The 23,170-nt window shown below is 53.2% G+C and overlaps 2 protein-coding genes across 2 annotated transcripts in view; one reads left to right on the forward strand and one right to left on the reverse strand.

Moving 5' to 3' along the window:
• LOC308131696 (EMILIN-1-A-like) overlaps positions 1 to 10,749 on the forward strand; it is a 15,801-nt gene extending 5,052 nt beyond the window's left edge. The window contains exons 5-13 of the mRNA XM_080498523.1: positions 3,050 to 3,223; positions 3,295 to 4,257; positions 4,338 to 4,656; positions 5,463 to 5,708; positions 6,387 to 6,635; positions 7,068 to 7,259; positions 7,557 to 7,682; positions 7,801 to 7,932; positions 9,029 to 10,749. Of these exons, the coding sequence (XP_080354649.1) occupies positions 3,050 to 3,223; positions 3,295 to 4,257; positions 4,338 to 4,656; positions 5,463 to 5,708; positions 6,387 to 6,635; positions 7,068 to 7,259; positions 7,557 to 7,682; positions 7,801 to 7,932; positions 9,029 to 9,354 (2,727 nt within the window). The 3' untranslated portion in view covers positions 9,355 to 10,749. The remainder of the gene's footprint in view (positions 1 to 3,049; positions 3,224 to 3,294; positions 4,258 to 4,337; positions 4,657 to 5,462; positions 5,709 to 6,386; positions 6,636 to 7,067; positions 7,260 to 7,556; positions 7,683 to 7,800; positions 7,933 to 9,028) is intronic.
• A 6,078-nt stretch (positions 10,750 to 16,827) lies between these two features.
• On the reverse strand, positions 16,828 to 18,426 carry LOC308133943 (chymotrypsin B-like; the record flags this gene model as incomplete). Its single annotated transcript, XM_080501507.1, has 7 exons — positions 18,357 to 18,426; positions 17,913 to 18,016; positions 17,757 to 17,836; positions 17,553 to 17,634; positions 17,288 to 17,468; positions 17,076 to 17,209; positions 16,828 to 16,989 (listed from the first exon to the last, which is right to left on the reverse strand). Exons 1-7 carry the CDS (start codon positions 18,406 to 18,408, stop codon positions 16,828 to 16,830), a joined length of 795 nt encoding a protein of 264 aa, XP_080357633.1. The 5' UTR covers positions 18,409 to 18,426.
• Between the last annotated feature and the right edge of the window lie 4,744 nt (positions 18,427 to 23,170).

The raw sequence follows: 23,170 nt of genomic DNA on the forward strand, positions 1-23,170 counted from the left end.
ACAGTCAGACGGTGGATAGAGGACAGTCAGATGGTGGACAGAGGACAGTCAGATGGTGGACAGAGGATAGTCAGATAGAGGACAGTCAGACAGTGGATAGAGGACAGTCAGACGGTGGATAGAGGACAGTCAGATAGAGGACAGTCAGACGGTGGATAGAGGACAGTCAGATAGAGGACAGTCAGACGGTGGATAGAGGACAGTCAGACGGTGGATAGAGGACAGTCAGATAGAGGACAGTCAGACGGTGGATAGAGGACAGTCAGACGGTGGATAGAGGACAGTCAGACGGTGGATAGAGGACAGTCAGATGGGGGACAGAGGACAGTCAGATGGTGGACAGAGGATAGTCAGATAGAGGACAGTCAGACAGTGGATAGAGGACAGTCAGACGGTGGATAGAGGACAGTCAGACGGTGGATAGAGGACAGTCAGACGGTGGATAGAGGACAGTCAGATGGTGGACAGAGGACAGTCAGATGGTGGACAGAGGATAGTCAGATAGAGGACAGTCAGACAGTGGATAGAGGACAGTCAGACGGTGGATAGAGGACAGTCAGATAGAGGACAGTCAGACGGTGGATAGAGGACAGTCAGACGGTGGATAGAGGACAGTCAGACGGTGGATAGAGGACAGTCAGACGGTGGATAGAGGACAGTCAGACGGTGGATAGAGGACAGTCAGATGGGGGACAGAGGACAGTCAGATGGTGGACAGAGGATAGTCAGATAGAGGACAGTCAGACAGTGGATAGAGGACAGTCAGACGGTGGATAGAGGACAGTCAGACGGTGGATAGAGGACAGTCAGATGGTGGATAGAGGACAGTCAGATGGTGGACAGAGGACAGTCAGATGGTGGATAGAGGACAGTCAGACGGTGGACAGAGGACAGTCAGACGGTGGATAGAGGACAGTCAGATGGTGGATAGAGGACAGTCAGATGGTGGATAGAGGACAGTCAGACGGTGGATAGAGGACAGTCAGATGGTGGATAGAGGACAGTCAGATGGTGGATAGAGGACAGTCAGATGGTGGACAGAGGACAGTCAGATGGTGGACAGAGGACAGTCAGATGGTGGATAGAGGACAGTCAGACGGTGGACAGAGGACAGTCAGACGGTGGATAGAGGACAGTCAGACGGTGGACAGTCAGATGGTGGATAGAGGACAGTCAGACGGTGGATAGAGGACAGTCAGATGGTGGATAGAGGACAGTCAGACGGTGGATAGAGGACAGTCAGACGGTGGATAGAGGACAGTCAGACGGTGGATAGAGGACAGTCAGATGGTGGATAGAGGACAGTCAGATGGTGGACAGAGGACAGTCAGATGGTGGATAGAGGACAGTCAGACGGTGGACAGAGGACAGTCAGACGGTGGATAGAGGACAGTCAGATGGTGGATAGAGGACAGTCAGATGGTGGATAGAGGACAGTCAGACGGTGGATAGAGGACAGTCAGATGGTGGATAGAGGACAGTCAGATGGTGGATAGAGGACAGTCAGATGGTGGACAGAGGACAGTCAGATGGTGGATAGAGGACAGTCAGACGGTGGACAGAGGACAGTCAGACGGTGGATAGAGGACAGTCAGATGGTGGATAGAGGACAGTCAGATGGTGGATAGAGGACAGTCAGACGGTGGATAGAGGACAGTCAGACGGTGGATAGAGGACAGTCAGATGGTGGACAGAGGACAGTCAGATGGTGGACAGAGGATAGTCAGATAGAGGACAGTCAGACAGTGGATAGAGGACAGTCAGACGGTGGATAGAGGACAGTCAGATAGAGGACAGTCAGACGGTGGATAGAGGACAGTCAGACGGGGGACAGAGGACAGTCAGATGGTGGACAGAGGATAGTCAGACGGTGGATAGAGGACAGTCAGATGGTGGACAGAGGACAGTCAGATGGTGGACAGAGGATAGTCAGATAGAGGACAGTCAGACAGTGGATAGAGGACAGTCAGACGGTGGATAGAGGACAGTCAGATAGAGGACAGTCAGACGGTGGATAGAGGACAGTCAGACGGGGGACAGAGGACAGTCAGATGGTGGACAGAGGATAGTCAGACGGTGGATAGAGGACAGTCAGATGGTGGACAGAGGACAGTCAGATGGTGGACAGAGGATAGTCAGATAGAGGACAGTCAGATGGTGGATAGAGGACAGTCAGACAGTGGATAGAGGACAGTCAGACGGTGGATAGAGGACAGTCAGACGGTGGATAGAGGACAGTCAGACGGTGGATAGAGGACAGTCAGACGGTGGATAGAGGACAGTCAGATAGAGGACAGTCAGACGGTGGATAGAGGACAGTCAGACGGTGGATAGAGGACAGTCAGATAGAGGACAGTCAGACGGTGGATAGAGGACAGTCAGACGGGGGACAGAGGACAGTCAGATGGTGGACAGAGGATAGTCAGACGGTGGATAGAGGACAGTCAGATGGTGGACAGAGGACAGTCAGATGGTGGACAGAGGATAGTCAGATAGAGGACAGTCAGATGGTGGATAGAGGACAGTCAGACAGTGGATAGAGGACAGTCAGACGGTGGATAGAGGACAGTCAGACGGTGGATAGAGGACAGTCAGACGGTGGATAGAGGACAGTCAGACGGTGGATAGAGGACAGTCAGATAGAGGACAGTCAGACGGTGGATAGAGGACAGTCAGACGGTGGATAGAGGACAGTCAGATAGAGGACAGTCAGATAGAGGACAGTCAGACGGTGGATAGAGGACAGTCAGACGGTGGATAGAGGACAGTCAGACAGTGGATAGAGGACAGTCAGACGGTGGATAGAGGACAGTCAGACGGTGGATAGAGGACAGTCAGACGGTGGATAGAGGACAGTCAGATGGTGGGTAGAGGACAGTCAGACGGTGGATAGAGGACAGTCAGATAGAGGACAGTCAGATGGTGGATAGAGGACAGTCAGACGGTGGGTAGAGGACAGTCAGACGGTGGGTAGAGGACAGTCAGACGGTGGATAGAGGACAGTCTGCTAGAGGACAGTCTCACTGAAGTTTTTCCTGTCTTCCTAAAGGCTCACGATGAAAAGCTGGTGAGCATCAATGAGCACCTGGTGAACGGTAAAGCCACGGAGCTGGACGGACGAGTGACTGGAGGAGGACTGGCTGGAGCCGGGCTGGACTCGTTCAAGGAGGACATCCTGAAGGAGCTAGAACAGAGAGTGTCTCTGTCGTGTTTGTCCTGCCAGGTACTGTCTGTCCCAGCTCTGCTCTGTGAAGCCTGGAGACGGTGGAGGTCTGAAGCTTCTTGTCTCTGCAGGCTGGGGTGGAGGACCTGCGCAGGCAGCAGAGGGAAGACCAGGACCGGATTCGAGCTTTGGAAAAGCAGCTGAACACTCTGGATTCTGGATTCCGGCAGATCCTGGACGGACTGCGCAAAGACTTGGGCCGCTCACAGAACTGCTGCCAAGACATTACCGACCTCCAGAATCGCATCACAGATGCTGAACGCAAGATAAGCTCCGCCTCCGAGAGCTTTGACACCCTGCAGGACCACCTGGACCTGCAGCTGAGCAGGTCCACGGGTGGAGGCGGGGGGAGTGGGGAGGTTGGGGGCATCAAGACAGAGGACAATGTGGACCCGAAGCAGCAGATCAACAGCACTGACCTCCACAGCGAGAGGAGACACTCCCTGGAGGAGGAGCTGAAACACCTGAGGAGCACGCTGCTGGAGGAGGAGCTGAAACACCTGAGGAGCACGCTGCTGGAGGAGGAGCTGAAACACCTGAGGAGCACGCTGCTGGAGGAGGAGCTGAAACACCTGAGGAGCACGCTGCTGGAGCGCTTCGACGACCAGACCTTCAGGATCGCCGACGTGGAGCTGGAGGTGGAGCAACTGAAGGTCAACATCACTCTCCTGGACAACCGCTCCTCCACCTTCTCCCACAGGCTGGAGGAGTGCAGCTGTAGAGGAGAAGGAGGAGGAGAAACAGCAGGAAGAGAAGGAGGAGGAGGAGGAGAAGGAGGAGGAGGAGAAAGTGTAGAAGGAATAGATCCAGGAGGAAGGGAGGGGGGAGGAGGAAAAGGTGGAGGAGGGGTAGAAGGGGGAGGAAACAAATGTAGAGGAGAGGGAGGAGGAACAGGAGGAGAAAGAGGAGAAGAGAGGGAGAACATGACGGAGAAGTCTCTGGAGTGGAGGGTGGTGGCCAACGAGGATCAGATCCGACACTTCAACACTCGGCTCAGAGATCTGTCAGTGTCCGGAGAGTCTCTGCACGACAAGGTGTGTGTGTGTGTCAGTGACCGTGACCTTTCACCTCTGGTTGCAGTGCAGTGGTCATGACCTTTGACCTTTGGTTGCAGGTGTTGGACCTCAGCCAGGATGTCCGTCAGATCAAAGCGGTGACAGGCGAACGTGGCGATCTCTTCAGCCGTGTGGTGACGGAGGTGGAGCTGCTGATGACGGAGGCGGAGCTGTTGGAGCAGGACGGCGAGCCGTGTGGGAAGCTGAGGAACCGGACCCAGGAAGTCCTGGACCGCCTCCAGATGGACCTGAGCAGGATCAGGGTCCAACTGGACTCTGAGTCCCGCTGTCAGACCTGCTCAGGCCTGCAGGACCAGGTCCGCCGGCTGACAGAGCACCTGAGCCAGTGCAGTGGTCAGTGTGAGGCCACGCCCACAGGTCAGCTTTCTTGGTTTCCCGCGACTTTTCCTGAACGCTCTGAACCCTGCAGCTTCTAACACCACGCGGCTAGTTCATGTCTTTGTGCCTCCAGATTCCACTTCCTCATGTAGATACATGCTGTTTTTAGCCTCTTCGTCTCCAAAACTTGCCAGTCCGGAGCTCCAGCAGCTGACTGCCATCAATGATGCGTTCAGGTGCATCACGTAAACTAGACCGCTGGACTGTGGCTGAGGAATCTTCCTTCTCAGAATCACAATCAGCAAATAACCAATAAAATGCTTTATCAACAGAGATACAACGCTTGGTGGTTGTGTATCTGTCTCTCTGTGTCTCTCTCTTTGTCTTTATATGTGTCTCTCTTTGTCTCTGTGTCCCTCTCTATGTCTTTATATGTGTCTCTCTTTGTCTCTGTGTCCCTCTCTATGTCTTTATATGTGTCTCTCTTTGTCTCTGTGTCCCTCTCTGTGTCTTTATATGTGTCTCTCTGTGTCTTTGTTTCTCTGTGTCTCTGTCTGTCTGCAGCTTCACAGCAGGAGCACGAGGCACAACACAGCCTGTGTACAGGAATTTCCTGCACCATGAAATACAGATTTGCGAGAATTGATGAAAATATGATCAATTCCGTGTTCCTGCAGTGAAATTCTAGTCCTGTTCCAACGTGGACGCCTGCGATTATCGTCAAGTGCAGCTTATTTATGTTTTTTGTTACATTTTGCAGGTGTGGCTTGAAGTGAGTAAAATATGGTACTTGATGTTTGTGCTGGTGCTTGTTTCAGGTGATCAATAAAGTTGTGTCTCTACAGCCCCTGCTGGTCCCGGTGGACCGAGTTCTGCAGGTGCTGCTGGTCCCGGTGGACTTGGTCCCAGTGTGGACTCGGAGAAGACGTTGGACGGTCACATTGTGGCCGGAGGCTCGGTCAGCGTGGAGCAGCTGAAGACGCTGCAGGTCGAACTGTCGCACGTTTTCTTCACTTTCAGCTCCTTCAACGAGTCTCTGAGGACAATCCAGCACTCAGTCAACAAACAGGACAGCGTCCTGGCGGACCTGGGTGAGACACTCACTCACTCACTCGCTCACTCACTCACTCACTCACTCACTCACTCACACACTCACTCACACGCACACGCACACGCACACTCACACTCACACTCACACTCACACTCACACTCACACTCACACTCACACTCACACTCACACGCACACTCACACTCACACGCACACGCACACTCACACTCACACTCACACTCACACTCACACGCACACTCACACGCACACTCACACTCACACTCACACTCACACTCACACTCACACTCACACTCACACTCACACTCACACGCACACGCACACGCACACTCACACGCACACTCACACTCACACTCACACGCACACTCACACTCACACGCACACGCACACTCACACTCACACTCACACTCACACTCACACTCACACTCACACTCACACGCACACTCACACGCACACGCACACGCACACTCACACTCACACTCACACTCACACTCACACGCACACTCACACGCACACGCACACTCACACTCACACGCACACGCACACTCACACTCACACTCACACTCACACGCACACTCACACTCACACTCACACTCACACGCACACGCACACTCACACTCACACTCACACTCACACTCACACTCACACTCACACTCACACTCACACACACACGCAGCTGTCTCACCCTTAGGTCGTCCTCCAGGAAACACCAAAGACAAGATCATCTCGGAGCTGGACAAGCTGCAGCAGGAGGTGACGGAGCAGGCGGAGCAGAGCCGGGTCAGGGCGGAGCGCCTGGACCAGGACTCCCGCTGGCTGGAGCGCAGACTGCTGGCGGAGACGGGCGAGTGCCGCAGGTCTGCAGACGGCCTGGAGAAGAGACTGTCCAAGCTGGAGGAAGTGTGTGAGAGGCTGGACGGAGTCTCCCAGGCCATCCTCACCATCAAGGAAGGTAGTGTGTGTGTGTGTGTGTGTGTGTGTGTGTGTGTGTGTGTGTGTGTGTGTGTGTGTGTGTGTGTGTGTGTGTGTGTGTGTGTGTGTGTGTGTGTGTGTGTGTGTGTGTGGACAGAATGATGTCATGCACATCCCACATGTGCTTCAAACACAGACCCTGACGCCACTGACCTGAGTGTTGTTGGAAGGTCAAAGGTCACGGCCCTTCACACTCTGCTCTGTTAGCAGGTGAATCCAGGTCAAAGGTCACGGCCCTTCACACTCTGCTCTGTTAGCAGGTGAATCCAGGTCAAAGGTCATGGCCCTTCACACTCTGCTCTGTTAGCAGGTGAATCCAGGTCAAAGGTCACGGCCCTTCACACTCTGCTCTGTTAGCAGGTGAATCCAGGTCAAAGGTCACGGCCCTTCACACTCTGCTCTGTGTCTTCAGGACTGGGTCAACACGTGTCCAGTGTCTGGTCCAGTGTCTCCGGTCTGAATGGGTCGCTGGTCCATCACGGGGAGACCCTGGAGGACTTCCAGAAGCAACAGGACCAGGTCCAGGGCCACATGAAGAACATGGACTCCAAACTAAAGCAGGTCCTCAGAGACCTGCAGGAACTCTGGGATCAGGACCGGCCAGGTGAGAAAGACCTCCTCCATCTCTTTCAGTCACACGTCCTGTCACACAGCTCTTTCACAATAAAACGCCTGTGACTCAGGCTTCCTCAGTCCCAGTCTGAACTCTTTAACTGTTCAGTTATGGAAGTTGTTCAAATCACAGCAGCTTTTCACAATAAAGCAAATCAAATGGTTGAAGTTAAACACTTGATGTTGTGTCGGTGAGCCGCCACCTCCAGGGGCCCGACCCTGGCCCTGTGGGGGGGCGGGGCCTTTACAGATAGAATGTATTATTATCATTGATTACATCATTACACAGGCCGACCTGCACCTCCAGGACCTCCAGGACCTCCTGGAGAGAGAGGCTTCAGCGGACTGCAAGGTCTTCGTGGCCCACCTGGAACTCCTGGAATTCAAGGCCACAGTGGGCCCCAAGGACCTCCTGGTACACACACACACACACACACACACACACACACACACACACACACACACACACACACACACACACACACACACACACACACACACACACACTCATGACAGAGTGCTTGTTGCTGCAGGACCTCCGGGGGGCGCTCACCTTCCCAGACTGTCCTTCTCGGCGGCGCTCAGCGGCCCGATGGACCGACCAGGAACCATCGTGTTCGACAAGATATTCCTCAACCATGGAGAGTTCTACAATCCAAGGACAGGTAGAGCTGCTCTGGGAGCTAATCCAGATTATAGAGCATCTTCCTCCTCTAATCCAGATCATAGAGCATCTTCCTCCTCTAATCCAGATCATAGAGCATCTTCCTCCTCTAACACCAGATTATAGAGCATCTTCCTCCTCTAATCCAGATCATAGAGCATCTTCCTCCTCTAATCCAGATTATAGAGCATCTTCCTCCTCTAATCCAGATCATAGAGCATCTTCCTCCTCTAATCCAGATCATAGAGCATCTTCCTCCTCTAATCCAGATCATAGAGCATCTTCCTCCTCTAATCCAGATCATAGAGCATCTTCCTCCTCTAATCCAGATTATAGAGCATCTTCCTCCTCTAATCCAGATTATAGAGCATCTTCCTCCTCTAATCCAGATTATAGAGCATCTTCCTCCTCTAACGTCACACCATAGAGCATCTTCCTCCTCTAACACCAGATTATAGAGCATCTTCCTCCTCTAACACCAGATTATAGAACATCTTCCTCCTCTAATCCACATTATAGAGCATCTTCCTCCTCTAATCCAGATTATAGAGCATCTTCCTCCTCTAATCCACATTATAGAGCATCTTCCTCCTCTAACGTCACACCATAGAGCATCTTCCTCCTCTAACACCAGATTATAGAGCATCTTCCTCCTCTAACACCAGATTATAGAACATCTTCCTCCTCTAATCCACATTATAGAGCATCTTCCTCCTCTAATCCAGATTATAGAGCATCTGCCTCCTCTAATCCACATTATAGAGCATCTTCCTCCTCTAATCCACATTATAGAGCATCTTCCTCCTCTAACGTCACACCATAGAGCATCTTCCTCCTCTAACACCAGATTATAGAGCATATTCCTCATCTAATCCACATTATAGAGCATCTTCCTCCTCTAATCCAGATTATAGAGCATCTTCCTCCTCTAATCCAGATTATAGAGCACCTTCCTCTAATCCAGATTATAGAGCATCTTTGTCACACCATAGAGCATCTTCCTCCTCTAACGTCACATCATAGAGCATCTTCCTCCTCTAGTGTCCTGATGACAGAAAGTAGTGGGTCCCTCAGTAACTCGGTACTGTTTCCTGCAGGCGTCTTCACAGCTCCTGTGGACGGACATTACTTCTTCAGCTGTGTCCTCACCGGCCATCACAACGAGAAGCTGGAGGCAGTTCTGTCCAGGTCGGACTCTGGAGTGGCCCGGGCGGACTCTGGAGGACACCAGCCGGAGGGCCTGGAGAACCAGCCCCAGGGCCTGCAGAACCAGCCCCTGGCCGGCTCACTGGCCGTCTTCAGCATCGTGCTGCCGCTGCAGGCCGGAGACACGGTGTGTGTCCACCTAGTGACGGGAAACCTGGCGCACTCTGTGGAGCCGCTCACTGTCTTCAACGGAGTGCTGCTGTACAGGGACATGTGACCTGGACAGGGACATGTGACCTGGACTTACCTGTACTGGGACATGTGACCTGGACTGACCTGGACAGGGACATGTGACCTGGACTGACCTGTACTGGGACATGTGACCTGGACTGACCTGTACTGGGACATGTGACCTAGACTGACCTGGACCGGGACATGTGACCTGGACTGACCTGGACAGGGACATGTGACCTGGACTTACCTGTACTGGGACATGTGACCTAGACTGACCTGGACAGGGACATGTGACCTGGACAGGGACATGTGACCTGGACTGACCTGGACAGGGACATGTGACCTGGACTTACCTGTACTGGGACATGTGACCTAGACTGACCTGGACAGGGACATGTGACCTGGACTGACCTGGACAGGGACATGTGACCTGGACTTACCTGTACTGGGACATGTGACCTGGACTGACCTGGACAGGGACATGTGACCTGGACTTACCTGTACTGGGACATGTGACCTAGACTGACCTGGACAGGGACATGTGACCTGGACTTACCTGTACTGGGACATGTGACCTAGACTGACCTGTACTGGGACATGTGACCTAGACTGACCTGGACAGGGACATGTGATCTGGACTGACCTGGTGACTAAACATTATCCTGGATGAGACCCTCAGAACACCACAAGCTATAACTCCTCCTATTTATGAGGAGAAAGAGGAGGAGCAGGAGGAGGAACAAGAGGAGGAGCAGGAGGAGGAGAAAGAGGAGGAGCAGGAGGAGGAGCAGGAGGAGGAACAAGAGGAGGAGAAAGAGGAGGAGCAGGAGGAGGAACAGCAGGAGGAGAAAGAGGAGGAGCAGGAGGAACAAGAGGAGGAGAAAGAGGAGGAGCAGGAGGAGCAGGAGGAGGAGAAAGAGGAGGAGCAGGAGGAGGAACAAGAGGAGGAGAAAGAGGAGGAGCAGGAGGAGGAGAAAGAGGAGGATGGTTCTCCCTCCAGCGGTTTTCATTACTCACTGAAGGTGTGACTCTTCATCCAGAGGAACCAGCAGCGATCGATCCAGAGCTAATGAGCTAATGAGCTAACGCTAGATGCTAGATGCTCCGGAGAACCATGACGGGTGAAGGATCATCAGTTCATGATGCTTGGTTCCCAGAGACAATTGTCTTCCTGTCAGGTGATCAGTCAGCTGATCTGATGATGAGCGGTTCGCCATGTGGGGCTCTGGCGCCCCCTGTCGGCACCAGACTGGACGACGCCTCTCAGACCACCTGGCATTCTGTGTGTTTAATCACTTCCTGCAGCTTTGATCTGTTCAGTCAGAGGTCAGGGCTAGAGGTCAGGGATTAGAGGTAAAGGGTACGGGATTAGGGGTCGGGGCATGGGATTAGAGGTCAAGGTTGGGGATTAGAGCTCATGGGTTGGGGATTCGAGGTAAAGGGTACGGGATTAGAGGTCAGGGGTACAGGATTGGAGGTCAGGGGTTGGGGATTAGAGATCAGGGGTACAGGATTAGAGGTCTGGGGTTGGGGATTAGAGATCAGGGGTTGAGGATTAGAGGTCAGGGGTACAGGATTAGCGGTCTGGGGTTGGGGATTAGAGGTCAGGGGTTGAGGATTAGAGGTCAGGGGTTGGGGATTAGAGATCAGGGGTACAGGATTAGAGGTCTGGGGTTGAGGATTAGAGGTCAGGGGTTGAGGATTAGAGGTCAGGGGTTGGGGATTAGAGATCAGGGGTACAGGATTAGAGGTCTGGGGTTGGGGATTAGAGATCAGGGGTACGGGATTAGAGGTCAGGGGTACAGGATTGGAGGTCAGGGGTTGGGGATTAGAGATCAGGGGTACAGGATTAGAGGTCTGGGGTTGGGGATTAGAGATCAGGGGTTGAGGATTAGAGGTCAGGGGTACAGGATTAGCGGTCTGGGGTTGGGGATTAGAGGTCAGGGGTTGAGGATTAGAGGTCAGGGGTTGGGGATTAGAGATCAGGGGTACAGGATTAGAGGTCTGGGGTTGGGGATTAGAGGTCAGGGGTTGAGGATTAGAGGTCAGGGGTTGGGGATTAGAGGTCAGGGGTTGAGGATTAGAGGTCAGGGGTTGGGGATTAGAGATCAGGGGTACAGGATTAGAGGTCTGGGGTTGGGGATTAGAGGTCAGGGGTTGAGGATTAGAGGTCAGGGGTTGGGGATTAGAGATCAGGGGTACAGGATTAGAGGTCTGTAGTTGGGGATTAGAGATCAGGGGTTGAGGATTAGAGGTCAGGGGTACAGGATTAGCGGTCTGGGGTTGGGGATTAGAGGTCAGGGGTTGAGGATTAGAGGTCGGGTTGGGGATTAGAGATCAGGGGTACAGGATTAGCGGTCTGGGGTTGGGGATTAGAGGTCTGGGGTTGGGGATTAGAGGTCAGGGGTTGGGGATTAGAGGTCGGGTTGGGGATTAGAGATCAGGGGTACAGGATTAGCGGTCTGGGGTTGGGGATTAGAGGTCTGGGGTTGGGGATTAGAGGTCAGGGGTTGAGGATTAGAGGTCAGGGGTACAGGATTAGCGGTCAATGTGGTCTGGTTAGCATTGCAAACATAGCCGTTGACATGATCCCTGTAATAACGTATCATTTTGGCCAATCTAGATGTAATAAAGCCATGAAGTGTTGACATTACTTTCCTCTATAAAGCATCAATAACAACATCAGCAGTAACAGAAGTATATAAAATATCAGTAACTTCATCAGGGGTAACAGCAGTATAATGGAATATTTACTCTTACTAACTTATATTTAGCACTAAAAATCATTTCAACATGTGTAAAATCTCTACTTTTGTTTTATTACTAGTCCTGTTGGTGGCTAAAACGTGCAATAGTACAGTATTACAGTATTACAATACAACTATACTACATACTAGTGCAACAATATTACAATTAGGGATTCACTGATTATTGGCTGAATATCAGTCTCCTGTACCAGGTAGAGGTCCTGCAGACTGAAGAACCTCAGCAGGTAGAGGTCCTGCAGACTGAAGAACCTCAGCAACAAGAGGTCCTGCAGACTGAAGAACCTTAGCAGGTAGAGGTCCTGCAGACTGAAGAACCTCAGCAGGTAGAGGTCCTGCAGACTGAAGAACCTCAGCAACAAGAGGTCCTGCAGACTGAAGAACCTCAGCAGGTAGAGGTCCTGCAGACTGAAGAACCTCAGCAGGTAGAGGTCCTGCAGACTGAAGAACCTCAGCAGGTAGAGGTCCTGCAGACTGAAGAACCTCAGCAAGAAGAGGTCCTGCAGACTGAAGAACCACAGCAGGTAGAGGTCCTGCAGACTGAAGAACCTCAGCAACAAGAGGTCCTGCAGACTGAAGAACCTTAGCAGGTAGAGGTCCTGCAGACTGAAGAACCTCAGCAACAAGAGGTCCTGCAGACTGAAGAACCACAGCAGGTAGAGGTCCTGCAGACTGAAGAACCTCAGCAACAAGAGGTCCTGCAGACTGAAGAACCTTAGCAGGTAGAGGTCCTGCAGACTAAAGAACCTCAGCAACAAGAGGTCCTGCAGACTGAAGAACCTTAGCAGGTAGAGGTCCTGCAGACTGAAGAACCTCAGCAACAAGAGGTCCTGCAGACTGAAGAACCTTAGCAGGTAGAGGTCCTGCAGACTGAAGAACCTCAGCAGGTAGAGGTCCTGCAGACTGAAGAACCTCAGCAGGTAGAGGTCCTGCAGACTGAAGAACCTCAGCAACAAGAGGTCCTGCAGACTGAAGAACCTTAGCAGGTAGAGGTCCTGCAGACTGAAGAACCTCAGCAGGTAGAGGTCCTGCAGACTGAAGAACCTCAGCAACAAGAGGTCCTGCAGACTGAAGAACCTCAGCAGGTAGAGGTCCTGCAGACTGAAGAACCTCAGCAGGTAGAGGTCCTGCAGACTGAAGAACCTCAGCAGGTAGAGGTCCTGCAGACTGAAGAACCTCAGCAACAAGAGGTCCTGCAGACTGAAGAACCACAGCAGGTAGAGGTCCTGCAGACTGAAGAACCTCAGCAGGTAGAGGTCCTGCAGACTGAAGAACCTCAGCAACAAGAGGTCCTGCAGACTGAAGAACCACAGCAGGTAGAGGTCCTGCAGACTGAAGAACCTCAGCAACAAGAGGTCCTGCAGACTGAATAACCTTAGCAGGTAGAGGTCCTGCAGACTGAAGAACCTCAGCAACAAGAGGTCCTGCAGACTGAAGAACCACAGCAGGTAGAGGTCCTGCAGACTGAAGAACCTCAGCAACAAGAGGTCCTGCAGACTGAAGAACCTTAGCAGGTAGAGGTCCTGCAGACTAAAGAACCTCAGCAACAAGAGGTCCTGCAGACTGAAGAACCTTAGCAGGTAGAGGTCCTGCAGACTGAAGAACCTCAGCAACAAGAGGTCCTGCAGACTGAAGAACCTTAGCAGGTAGAGGTCCTGCAGACTGAAGAACCTCAGCAGGTAGAGGTCCTGCAGACTGAAGAACCTCAGCAGGTAGAGGTCCTGCAGACTGAAGAACCTCAGCAGGTAGAGGTCCTGCAGACTGAAGAACCTCAGCAACAAGAGGTCCTGCAGACTGAAGAACCTTAGCAGGTAGAGGTCCTGCAGACTGAAGAACCTCAGCAACAAGAGGTCCTGCAGACTGAAGAACCTCAGCAGGTAGAGGTCCTGCAGACTGAAGAACCTCAGCAGGTAGAGGTCCTGCAGACTGAAGAACCTCAGCAACAAGAGGTCCTGCAGACTGAAGAACCTCAGCAGGTAGAGGTCCTGCAGACTGAAGAACCTCAGCAACAAGAGGTCCTGCAGACTGAAGAACCTCAGCAACAAGAGGTCCTGCAGACTGAAGAACCTCAGCAGGTAGAGGTCCTGTAGACTGAAGAACCTCAGCAACAAGAGGTCCTGCAGACTGAAGAACCTCAGCAGGTAGAGGTCCTGCAGACTGAAGAACCTCAGCAGGTAGAAGTCCTGCAGACTGAAGAACCTCAGCAGGTAGAGGTCCTGCAGACTGAAGAACCTCAGCAGGTAGAGGTCCTGCAGACTGAAGAACCTCAGCAACAAGAGGTCCTGCAGACTGAAGAACCTTAGCAGGTAGAGGTCCTGCAGACTGAAGAACCTCAGCAACAAGAGGTCCTGCAGACTGAAGAACCTCAGCAGGTAGAGGTCCTGCAGACTGAAGAACCTCAGCAACAAGAGGTCCTGCAGACTGAAGAACCTTAGCAGGTAGAGGTCCTGCAGACTGAAGAACCTCAGCAGGTAGAGGTCCTGCAGACTGAAGAACCTCAGCAGGTAGAGGTCCTGCAGACTGAAGAACCTCAGCAACAAGAGGTCCTGCAGACTGAAGAACCTTAGCAGGTAGAGGTCCTGCAGACTGAAGAACCTCAGCAACAAGAGGTCCTGCAGACTGAAGAACCTCAGCAACAAGAGGTCCTGCAGAGTGAAGAACCTCAGCAGGTAGAGGTCCTGCAGAATGAAGATCCTCAGCAACAAGAGGTCCTGCAGACTGAAGAACCTCAGCAGGTAGAGGTCCTGCAGACTAAAGAACCTCAGCAGGTAGAGGTCCTGCAGACTGAAGAACCTTAGCAGGTAGAGGTCCTGCAGACTGAAGAACCTCAGCAACAAGAGGTCTTGCAGACTGAAGAACCTCAGCAGGTAGAGGTCCTGCAGACTGAAGAACCTCAGCAACAAGAGGTCTTGCAGACTGAAGAACCTCAGCAGGTAGAGGTCCTACAGACTGAAGAACCTCAGCAACAAGAGGTCCTGCAGACTGAAGAACCTCAGCAGGTAGAGGTCCTGCAGACTGAAGAACCTCAGCAGGTAGAGGTCCTGCAGACTGAAGAACCACAGCAGGTAGAGGTCCTGCAGACTGAAGAACCTCAGCAACAAGAGGTCTTGCAGACTGAAGAACCTCAGCAGGTAGAGGTCCTGCAGACTGAAGAACCTCAGCAGGTAGAGGTCCTGCAGACTGAAGAACCTCAGCCGGTAGAGGTCCTGCAGACTGAAGAACCTCAGCAACAAGAGGTCTTGCAGACTGAAGAACCTCAGCAGGTAGAGGTCCTGCAGACTGAAGAACCTCAGCAGGTAGAGGTCCTGCAGACTGTAGAACCTCAGCAGGTAGAGGTCCTGCAGACTGAAGAACCTCAGCAGGTAGAGGTCCTGCAGACTGAAGAACCTCAGCAGGTAGAGGTCCTGCAGACTGAAGAACCTCAGCAGGTAGAGGTCCTGCAGACTGAAGAACCTCAGCAACAAGAGGTCCTGCAGACTGAAGAACCTCAGCAACAAGAGGTCTTGCAGACTGAAGAACCTCAGCAGGTAGAGGTCCTGCAGACTGAAGAACCTCAGCAGGTAGAGGTCCTGCAGACTGAAGAACCTCAGCATGTAGAGGTCCTGCAGACTGAAGAACCTCAGCAACAAGAGGTCCTGCAGACTGAAGAACCTCAGCAGGTAGAGGTCCTGCAGACTGAAGAACCTCAGCAGGTAGAGGTCCTGCAGACTGAAGAACCTCAGCAGGTAGAGGTCCTGCAGACTGAAGAACCTCAGCAGGTAGAGGTCTTGCAGACTGAAGAACCTCAGCAGGTAGAGGTCCTGCAGACTGAAGAACCTCAGCAACAAGAGGTCCTGCAGACTGAAGAACCTCAGCAGGTAGAGGTCCTGCAGACTGTAGAACCTCAGCAGGTAGAGGTCCTGCAGACTGAAGAACCTCAGCAGGTAGAGGTCCTGCAGACTGAAGAACCTCAGCAGGTAGAGGTCCTGCAGACTGAAGAACCTCAGCAGGTAGAGGTCCTGCAGACTGAAGAACCTCAGCAACAAGAGGTCCTGCAGACTGAAGAACCTCAGCAACAAGAGGTCTTGCAGACTGAAGAACCTCAGCAGGTAGAGGTCCTGCAGACTGAAGAACCTCAGCAGGTAGAGGTCCTGCAGACTGAAGAACCTCAGCATGTAGAGGTCCTGCAGACTGAAGAACCTCAGCAACAAGAGGTCCTGCAGACTGAAGAACCTCAGCAGGTAGAGGTCCTGCAGACTGAAGAACCTCAGCAGGTAGAGGTCCTGCAGACTGAAGAACCTCAGCAGGTAGAGGTCCTGCAGACTGAAGAACCTCAGCAGGTAGAGGTCCTGCAGACTGAAGAACCTCAGCAGGTAGAGGTCTTGCAGACTGAAGAACCTCAGCAACAAGAGGTCCTGCAGACTGAAGAACCTCAGCAACAAGAGGTCCTGCAGACTGAAGAACCTCAGCAGGTAGAGGTCCTGCAGACTGAAGAACCTCAGCAGGTAGAGGTCCTGCAGACTGAAGAACCTCAGCAGGTAGAGGTCTTGCAGACTGAAGAACCTCAGCAGGTTCGGAGAGCGCCCCCTGCTGCTCAGACACACAAAAACACTTTAACTGGTTTCAAATGTTTTATTTTTATTCAACGAGTTTAAACTCTGACGTTTGTCTCACAGGCAAGTCCAGGACCAGGGACCTGGACCTGAGTCCTTGGTCTCGGGTCCAGGACCAGGTTCTTGGTCTCCCGGAGGCTGCAGGGCTGTCCAAAGTGTTCAGTTGGCAGCGAGGGTCTGGTCCACCCACCCTCGGAGCTCGGTGACGCGGGCGTAGACGGCGGGGGTGGAGGTGGAGCAGCGGCTGCTCCCCCAGGACACGATGCCCACCAGAGTCCAGACGTTGTCCTTCTCACAGACCAGAGGGCCGCCAGAGTCGCCCTACAAGGTGGACAAGTAAACAAGTAAATAAAACCATGCCAGCAGCAGGACGGGCAAGTGAGACAGGTGAGTGGGCGGAGCCTCACCATGCAGGAAGTGGCTCCAGCTCCTCCGGCACAGATCATGACGCCGGAGATGTTGCTGCCCCAGTGCGTCTTGCACTGCTCGTTAGACAGCAGAGGCAGCGCCGCCTGCTGGAGGTTGTTGGGAGTGGAGGGAGCTGAGACACACACACACACACAGAGTCAACCCCCTGCAGCAGCGCCGGATCTCCTCAAAACAACCGCGAGCGTCTCACCGTTGTATCTGGTCAGTCCCCAACCGGAGGTCACGCACGTCGTGCCGGCGGCGAACACGTCGCTAGACTCGGCGAGGCAGACGGGAGACACGTTGGTTCCCAGGCGAGCGGGCGATGCCAACTTGATGAGGGCGATGTCATTGTTGATAGTCCTGGGGTTCCATTGTGGGTGGGTGATGACCTAGGGGGTAGAGGGGCGGGGTCAGAGGGGGGGGTGGCCGGGACGGGCACTTGGACCAATGGTTGGCTGAAAGCTGTGCCTCACCTTCACAGGTTTCAGAATCTGGACATCCTCATTGGAGCCGTAGCCCTTGTTGTGCTCGCCGGCAACCACACGGTGGTACGTCCTAAAACAAACAAACAAAGGAAGCCGCTTCACCATCAGACCTACAAACCAAGAGACCATCTGCAGAAGCAGAGAACCGGACCTGGAACCATCAGGTGGTTCTCAGGACTCAGTGTTTCTGACCTGACGTTGCAGTGAGCAGCAGTCACCACCCAGTTCTCGTTGATCAGAGATCCTCCACAGAAGTGGAAGCCGTTGGATTGCTGAGGAGAACCAATAGAGGTGAGACACCAAAGAAGAAGAAGGAGGACGAGACGTAGAAGAAGAAGTAGTAGTCACCTGCAGAGACACCTGCCAGGGCCAGGAGTGAGGCACCGCCTCCTCACCGTTCACAATGCGAGCATAACCGGTCACCTGGGGGGGGATGGCCGGGGTGCCGCAGCCTGCCGGGGACCAGGAACCGTTTAGAGCAACTAACTGGGTGACCAGCAACCATTCAGAGCAACATCAACCAGCTGGGTGACCAGCAACCATTCAGAGCAACATCAACCAGCTGGGTGACCAGCAACCATTCAGAGCAACATCAACCAGCGGGGTGACCAGCAACCATTCAGAGCAACATCAACCAGCGGGGTGACCAGCAACCATTCAGAGCAACATCAACCAGCTGGGTGACCAGCAACCATTCAGAGCAACATCAACCAGCGGGGTGACCAGCAACCATTCAGAGCAACATCAACCAGCGGGGTGACCAGCAACCCGTGGCAGGCAGGAGTTTCTCACCGTAGGCAGCACTGATGAAGGCGAGGCAGGAGACGATCCAGAGGAAGGCCATGGTGCTTCTGATGATGAGGATGATGAAGATGAAAAGTGTTGCTGTTTTATACCTGAGCACTGAGGAAGTTCAACCAATCAGAGAAGCCGCTGAGGCGGCGGGTCACACACCAGGTGCTTATCGTGGTCAGATCCCACGATACACACACCCTGGCCTGCTGCGTTCTGATTGGCTGTCAGCATCTCACACACACACACACACACACACACACACACACACACACACACACACACACACACACACACACACCCTACCATCAGTTAAAAGTTGAGAACAGACAGGTCCAGGACAGAGAGTGCTACAGAATATGAGAAATATCACATCATGAGATGACTGAGGCTGGATCTGAGTTTTCCAGTCGTTGCCATATCCCTGGACACAGTGGTCATGTGTATTTATATATATTTGTTTTATATTTATATTGCCATATTCAAATTTCTTCAATGTATTATCGAAGCATGGGTTAGGGTTCCGAATGCGTTCGGTGGCTCATGTGCAATAAACTGTTGTGACTAATCGACAAATAGACTTTTCAGACCCACAAAATCAGGGTGTCCAGCCTCCACAACTTTATTTGTGTTCGCTATAGAACCACTCGCTTGTGCCATTAGGTTGAATAAGAATCTATCTGGTATCACTGTACAATTAGGATTTCCAAATGTATGTCTTTGCAGAGGATGGTGACCAGAAGAATGGATTCCTCCTGCTAAAACTGACCAGTGACTTTGGAACCAGATCATCTGGTCTGAAAGTCCCTTTAACGCCGTTCAGATCTGTTGTAGGATGTGGTTGTTCAGGTTCTATGTCAGTGCTCACATGACGACTCAGCGTGGCTGCTTTACATTCCCTCACGTATAAATCAAGTAGTTTTGATTTCTGATCAATGGCAAAGAGACATGGCTTCAGATCGATGACAGGTCGACGGGGAGCGAAAGTCCAAATGTGAAATGATTGGTCAGAATGTGTACAGAATGACAAAGCTCACATTTGACATCATTTTTGTAATACAGCACAGAAACTAAAGAAACTTCATTCCAATGTTTCAGATCTATGTTGGCATGGATGTGGGAAGTATGGAACCTCATACATAGTTCTTGGTTTTAAGAAGAAGAACCATACTTTGTTAAAGAATTCACTGAACTGAGCCGTCGGTAGGCGGCTTCATGGGTTAGGAACCTAAGGGAACCCACACACACTGGGAGAACCTGAGGGAACACACACACAATGGGAGAACCTGAGGGAACCCACACACACTGGGAGAACCTGGAGGAACCCCCACACACACTGGGAGAACCTGGGGGAACCCTCACACACTGGGAGAACCTGAGGGAACCCACACACACTGGGAGAACCTGAGGGAACCCACACACACTGGGAGAACTTGAGGGAACCCACACACACTGGGAGAACGTGAGGGAACCCACACACACTGGGAGAACCTGAGGGAACCCACACACACTGGGAGAACGTGAGGGAACCCACACACACTGGGAGAACCTGGAGGAACCCCCACACACACCGGGAGAACCTGAGGGAACCCACACACACTGGGAGAACGTGAGGGAACCCACACACACTGGGAGAACCTGGAGGAACCCCCACACACACTGGGAGAACCTGGAGGAACCCCCACACACACTGGGTGAACTCACACACACTGGGAGAACCTGAAGGAACCCCCACACACACTGGGAGAACCTGGGGGAACCCTCACACACTGGGAGAACCTGGGGGAACCCTCACACACTGGGAGAACCTGAGGGAACCCACACACACTGGGAGAACCTGAGGGAACCCAGACATACTGGGAGAACCTGAGGGAACCCTCACACACTGGGAGAACCTGGGGAAACCCATACACACTGGGAGAACCTGGGGGAACCCTCACACAATGGGAGAACCTGGGGGAACCCTCACACACTGGGAGAAAATGAGGGAATCCACACATACTGGGAGAACCTGAGGGAACCCTCACACACTGGGAGAACCTGGGGGAACCCATACACACTGGGAGAAAATGAGAAAATCCACACACACTGGGAGAACCTGAGGGAACCCACACACACTGGGAGAACCTGAGGGAACCCTCACACACTGGGAGAACCTGGGGGAACCCATACACACTGGGAGAAAATGAGGGAATCCACACACACTGGGAGAACCTGAGGGAACCCACACACACTGGGAGAACCTGAGGGAATCCACACATACTGGGAGAACCTGGGGGAACCCATACACACTGTGAGAACCTGGGGGAACCCTCACACACTGGGAGAACCTGGGGGAACCCATACACACTGTGAGAACCTGGGGGAACCCTCACACACTGTGAGAACCTGGGGGAACCCTCACACACTGGGACATCCTGAGGGAATCCACACATACTGGGAGAACCTGAGGGAACCCACACACACTGGGAGAACCTGGAGGAACCCCCACACACACTGGGTGAACTCACACACACTGGGAGAACCTGAAGGAACCCCCACACACACTGGGAGAACCTGGGGGAACCCTCAATAACTGGGAGAACCTGGGGGAACCCTCACACACTGGGAGAACCTGGGGGAACCCATACACACTGAGAGAAAATGAGGGAATCCACACACACTGGGAGAACCTGAGGGAACCCACACACACTGGGAGAACCTGAGGGAATCCACACATACTGGGAGAACCTGGGGGAACCCATACACACTGTGAGAACCTGGGGGAACCCTCACACACTGGGAGAACCTGGGGGAACCCATACACACTGTGAGAACCTGAGGGAACCCACACACACTGGGAGAACTTGAGGGAACCCACACACACTGGGAGAACGTGAGGGAACCCACACACACTGGGAGAACCTGAGGGAATCCACACATACTGGGAGAACCTGGGGGAACCCATACACACTGTGAGAACCTGGGGGAACCCTCACACACTGGGAGAACCTGGGGGAACCCATACACACTGTGAGAACCTGGGGGAACCCTCACACACTGTGAGAACCTGGGGGAACCCTCACACACTGGGACAACCTGAGGGAATCCACACATACTGGGAGAACCTGAGGGAACCCACACACACTGGGAGAACCTGGAGGAACCCCCACACACACTGGGTGAACTCACACACACTGGGAGAACCTGAAGGAACCCCCACACACACTGGGAGAATCTGGGGGAACCCTCAATAACTGGGAGAACCTGGGGGAACCCTCACACACTGGGAGAACCTGGGGGAACCCATACACACTGGGAGAAAATGAGGGAATCCACACACACTGGGAGAACCTGAGGGAACCCACACACACTGGGAGAACCTGAGGGAATCCACACATACTGGGAGAACCTGGGGGAACCCATACACACTGTGAGAACCTGGGGGAACCCTCACACACTGGGAGAACCTGGGGGAACCCATACACACTGTGAGAACCTGGGGGAACCCTCACACACTGTGAGAACCTGGGGGAACCCTCACACACTGGGACAACCTGAGGGAATCCACACATACTGGGAGAACCTGAGGGAACCCACACACACTGGGAGAACCTGGAGGAACCCCCACACACACTGGGTGAACTCACACACACTGGGAGAACCTGAAGGAACCCCCACACACACTGGGAGAACCTGGGGGAACCCTCACACACACTGGGAGAACCTGGGGGAACCCTCACACACTGGGAGAACCTGAGGGAACCCTCACACACTGGGAGAACCTGGGGGAACCCATACACACTGGGAGAACCTGGGGGAACCCTCACACACTGGGAGAACCTGGGGGAACCCTCACACACTGGGAGAAAATGAGGGAATCCACACATACTGGGAGAACCTGAGGGAACCCTCACACCATGGAAGAACCTGGGGGAACCCATCCACACTGGGAGAAAATGAGGGAATCAACACACACTGGGAGAACCTGAGGGAACCCACACACACTGGCTGAACCTGAGGGAATCCACACATACTGGGAGAACCTGGGGGAACCCATACACACTGTGAGAACCTGGGGGAACCCTCACACACTTGGAGAACCTGGGGGAACCCATACACACTGTGAGAACCTGGGGGAACCCTCACACACTGTGAGAACCTGGGGGAACCCTCACACACTGGGACAACCTGAGGGAATCCACACATACTGGGAGAACCTGAGGGAACCCACACACACTGGGAGAACCTGAGGGAACCCTCACACATTGGGAGAACCTGGAGGAACCCCCACACACACTGGGTGAACTCATACACACTGGGAGAACCTGAAGGAACCCCCACACACACTGGGAGAACCTGGGGGAACCCTCACACACTGGGAGAACCTGGGGGAACCCTCACACACTGGGAGAACCTGAGGGAACCCACACACACTGAGAGAACCTGAGGGAACCCACACACACTGGGAGAACCTGAGGGAACCCTCACACACTGGGAGAACCTGGGGGAACCCATACACACTGGGAGAACCTGGGGGAACCCTCACACACTGGGAGAACCTGGGGAAACCCTCACACACTGGGAGAACCTGAGGGAATCCACACATACTGGGAGAACCTGAGGGAACCCACACACACTGGGAGAACCTGAGGGAATCCACACATACTGGGAGAACCTGTGGGCCCCCTGTCAGAGACAATGTCCCGCGGGAACCCGTGAAGGCGGAACACATATGTCAGCATGACCTCTGCCAGCTCCTTGGCTGATGGGAGTTTCGCTAGGGGCACAAAGTGGGCCATCTTGGAGAACCGGTCCACTACGGTGAGGATGGT

The sequence above is a fragment of the Blennius ocellaris genome, assembly GCF_963422515.1.
Source record: "Blennius ocellaris genome assembly, chromosome: 1".
Taxonomy (NCBI): Eukaryota; Metazoa; Chordata; class Actinopteri; order Blenniiformes; family Blenniidae; genus Blennius; species Blennius ocellaris.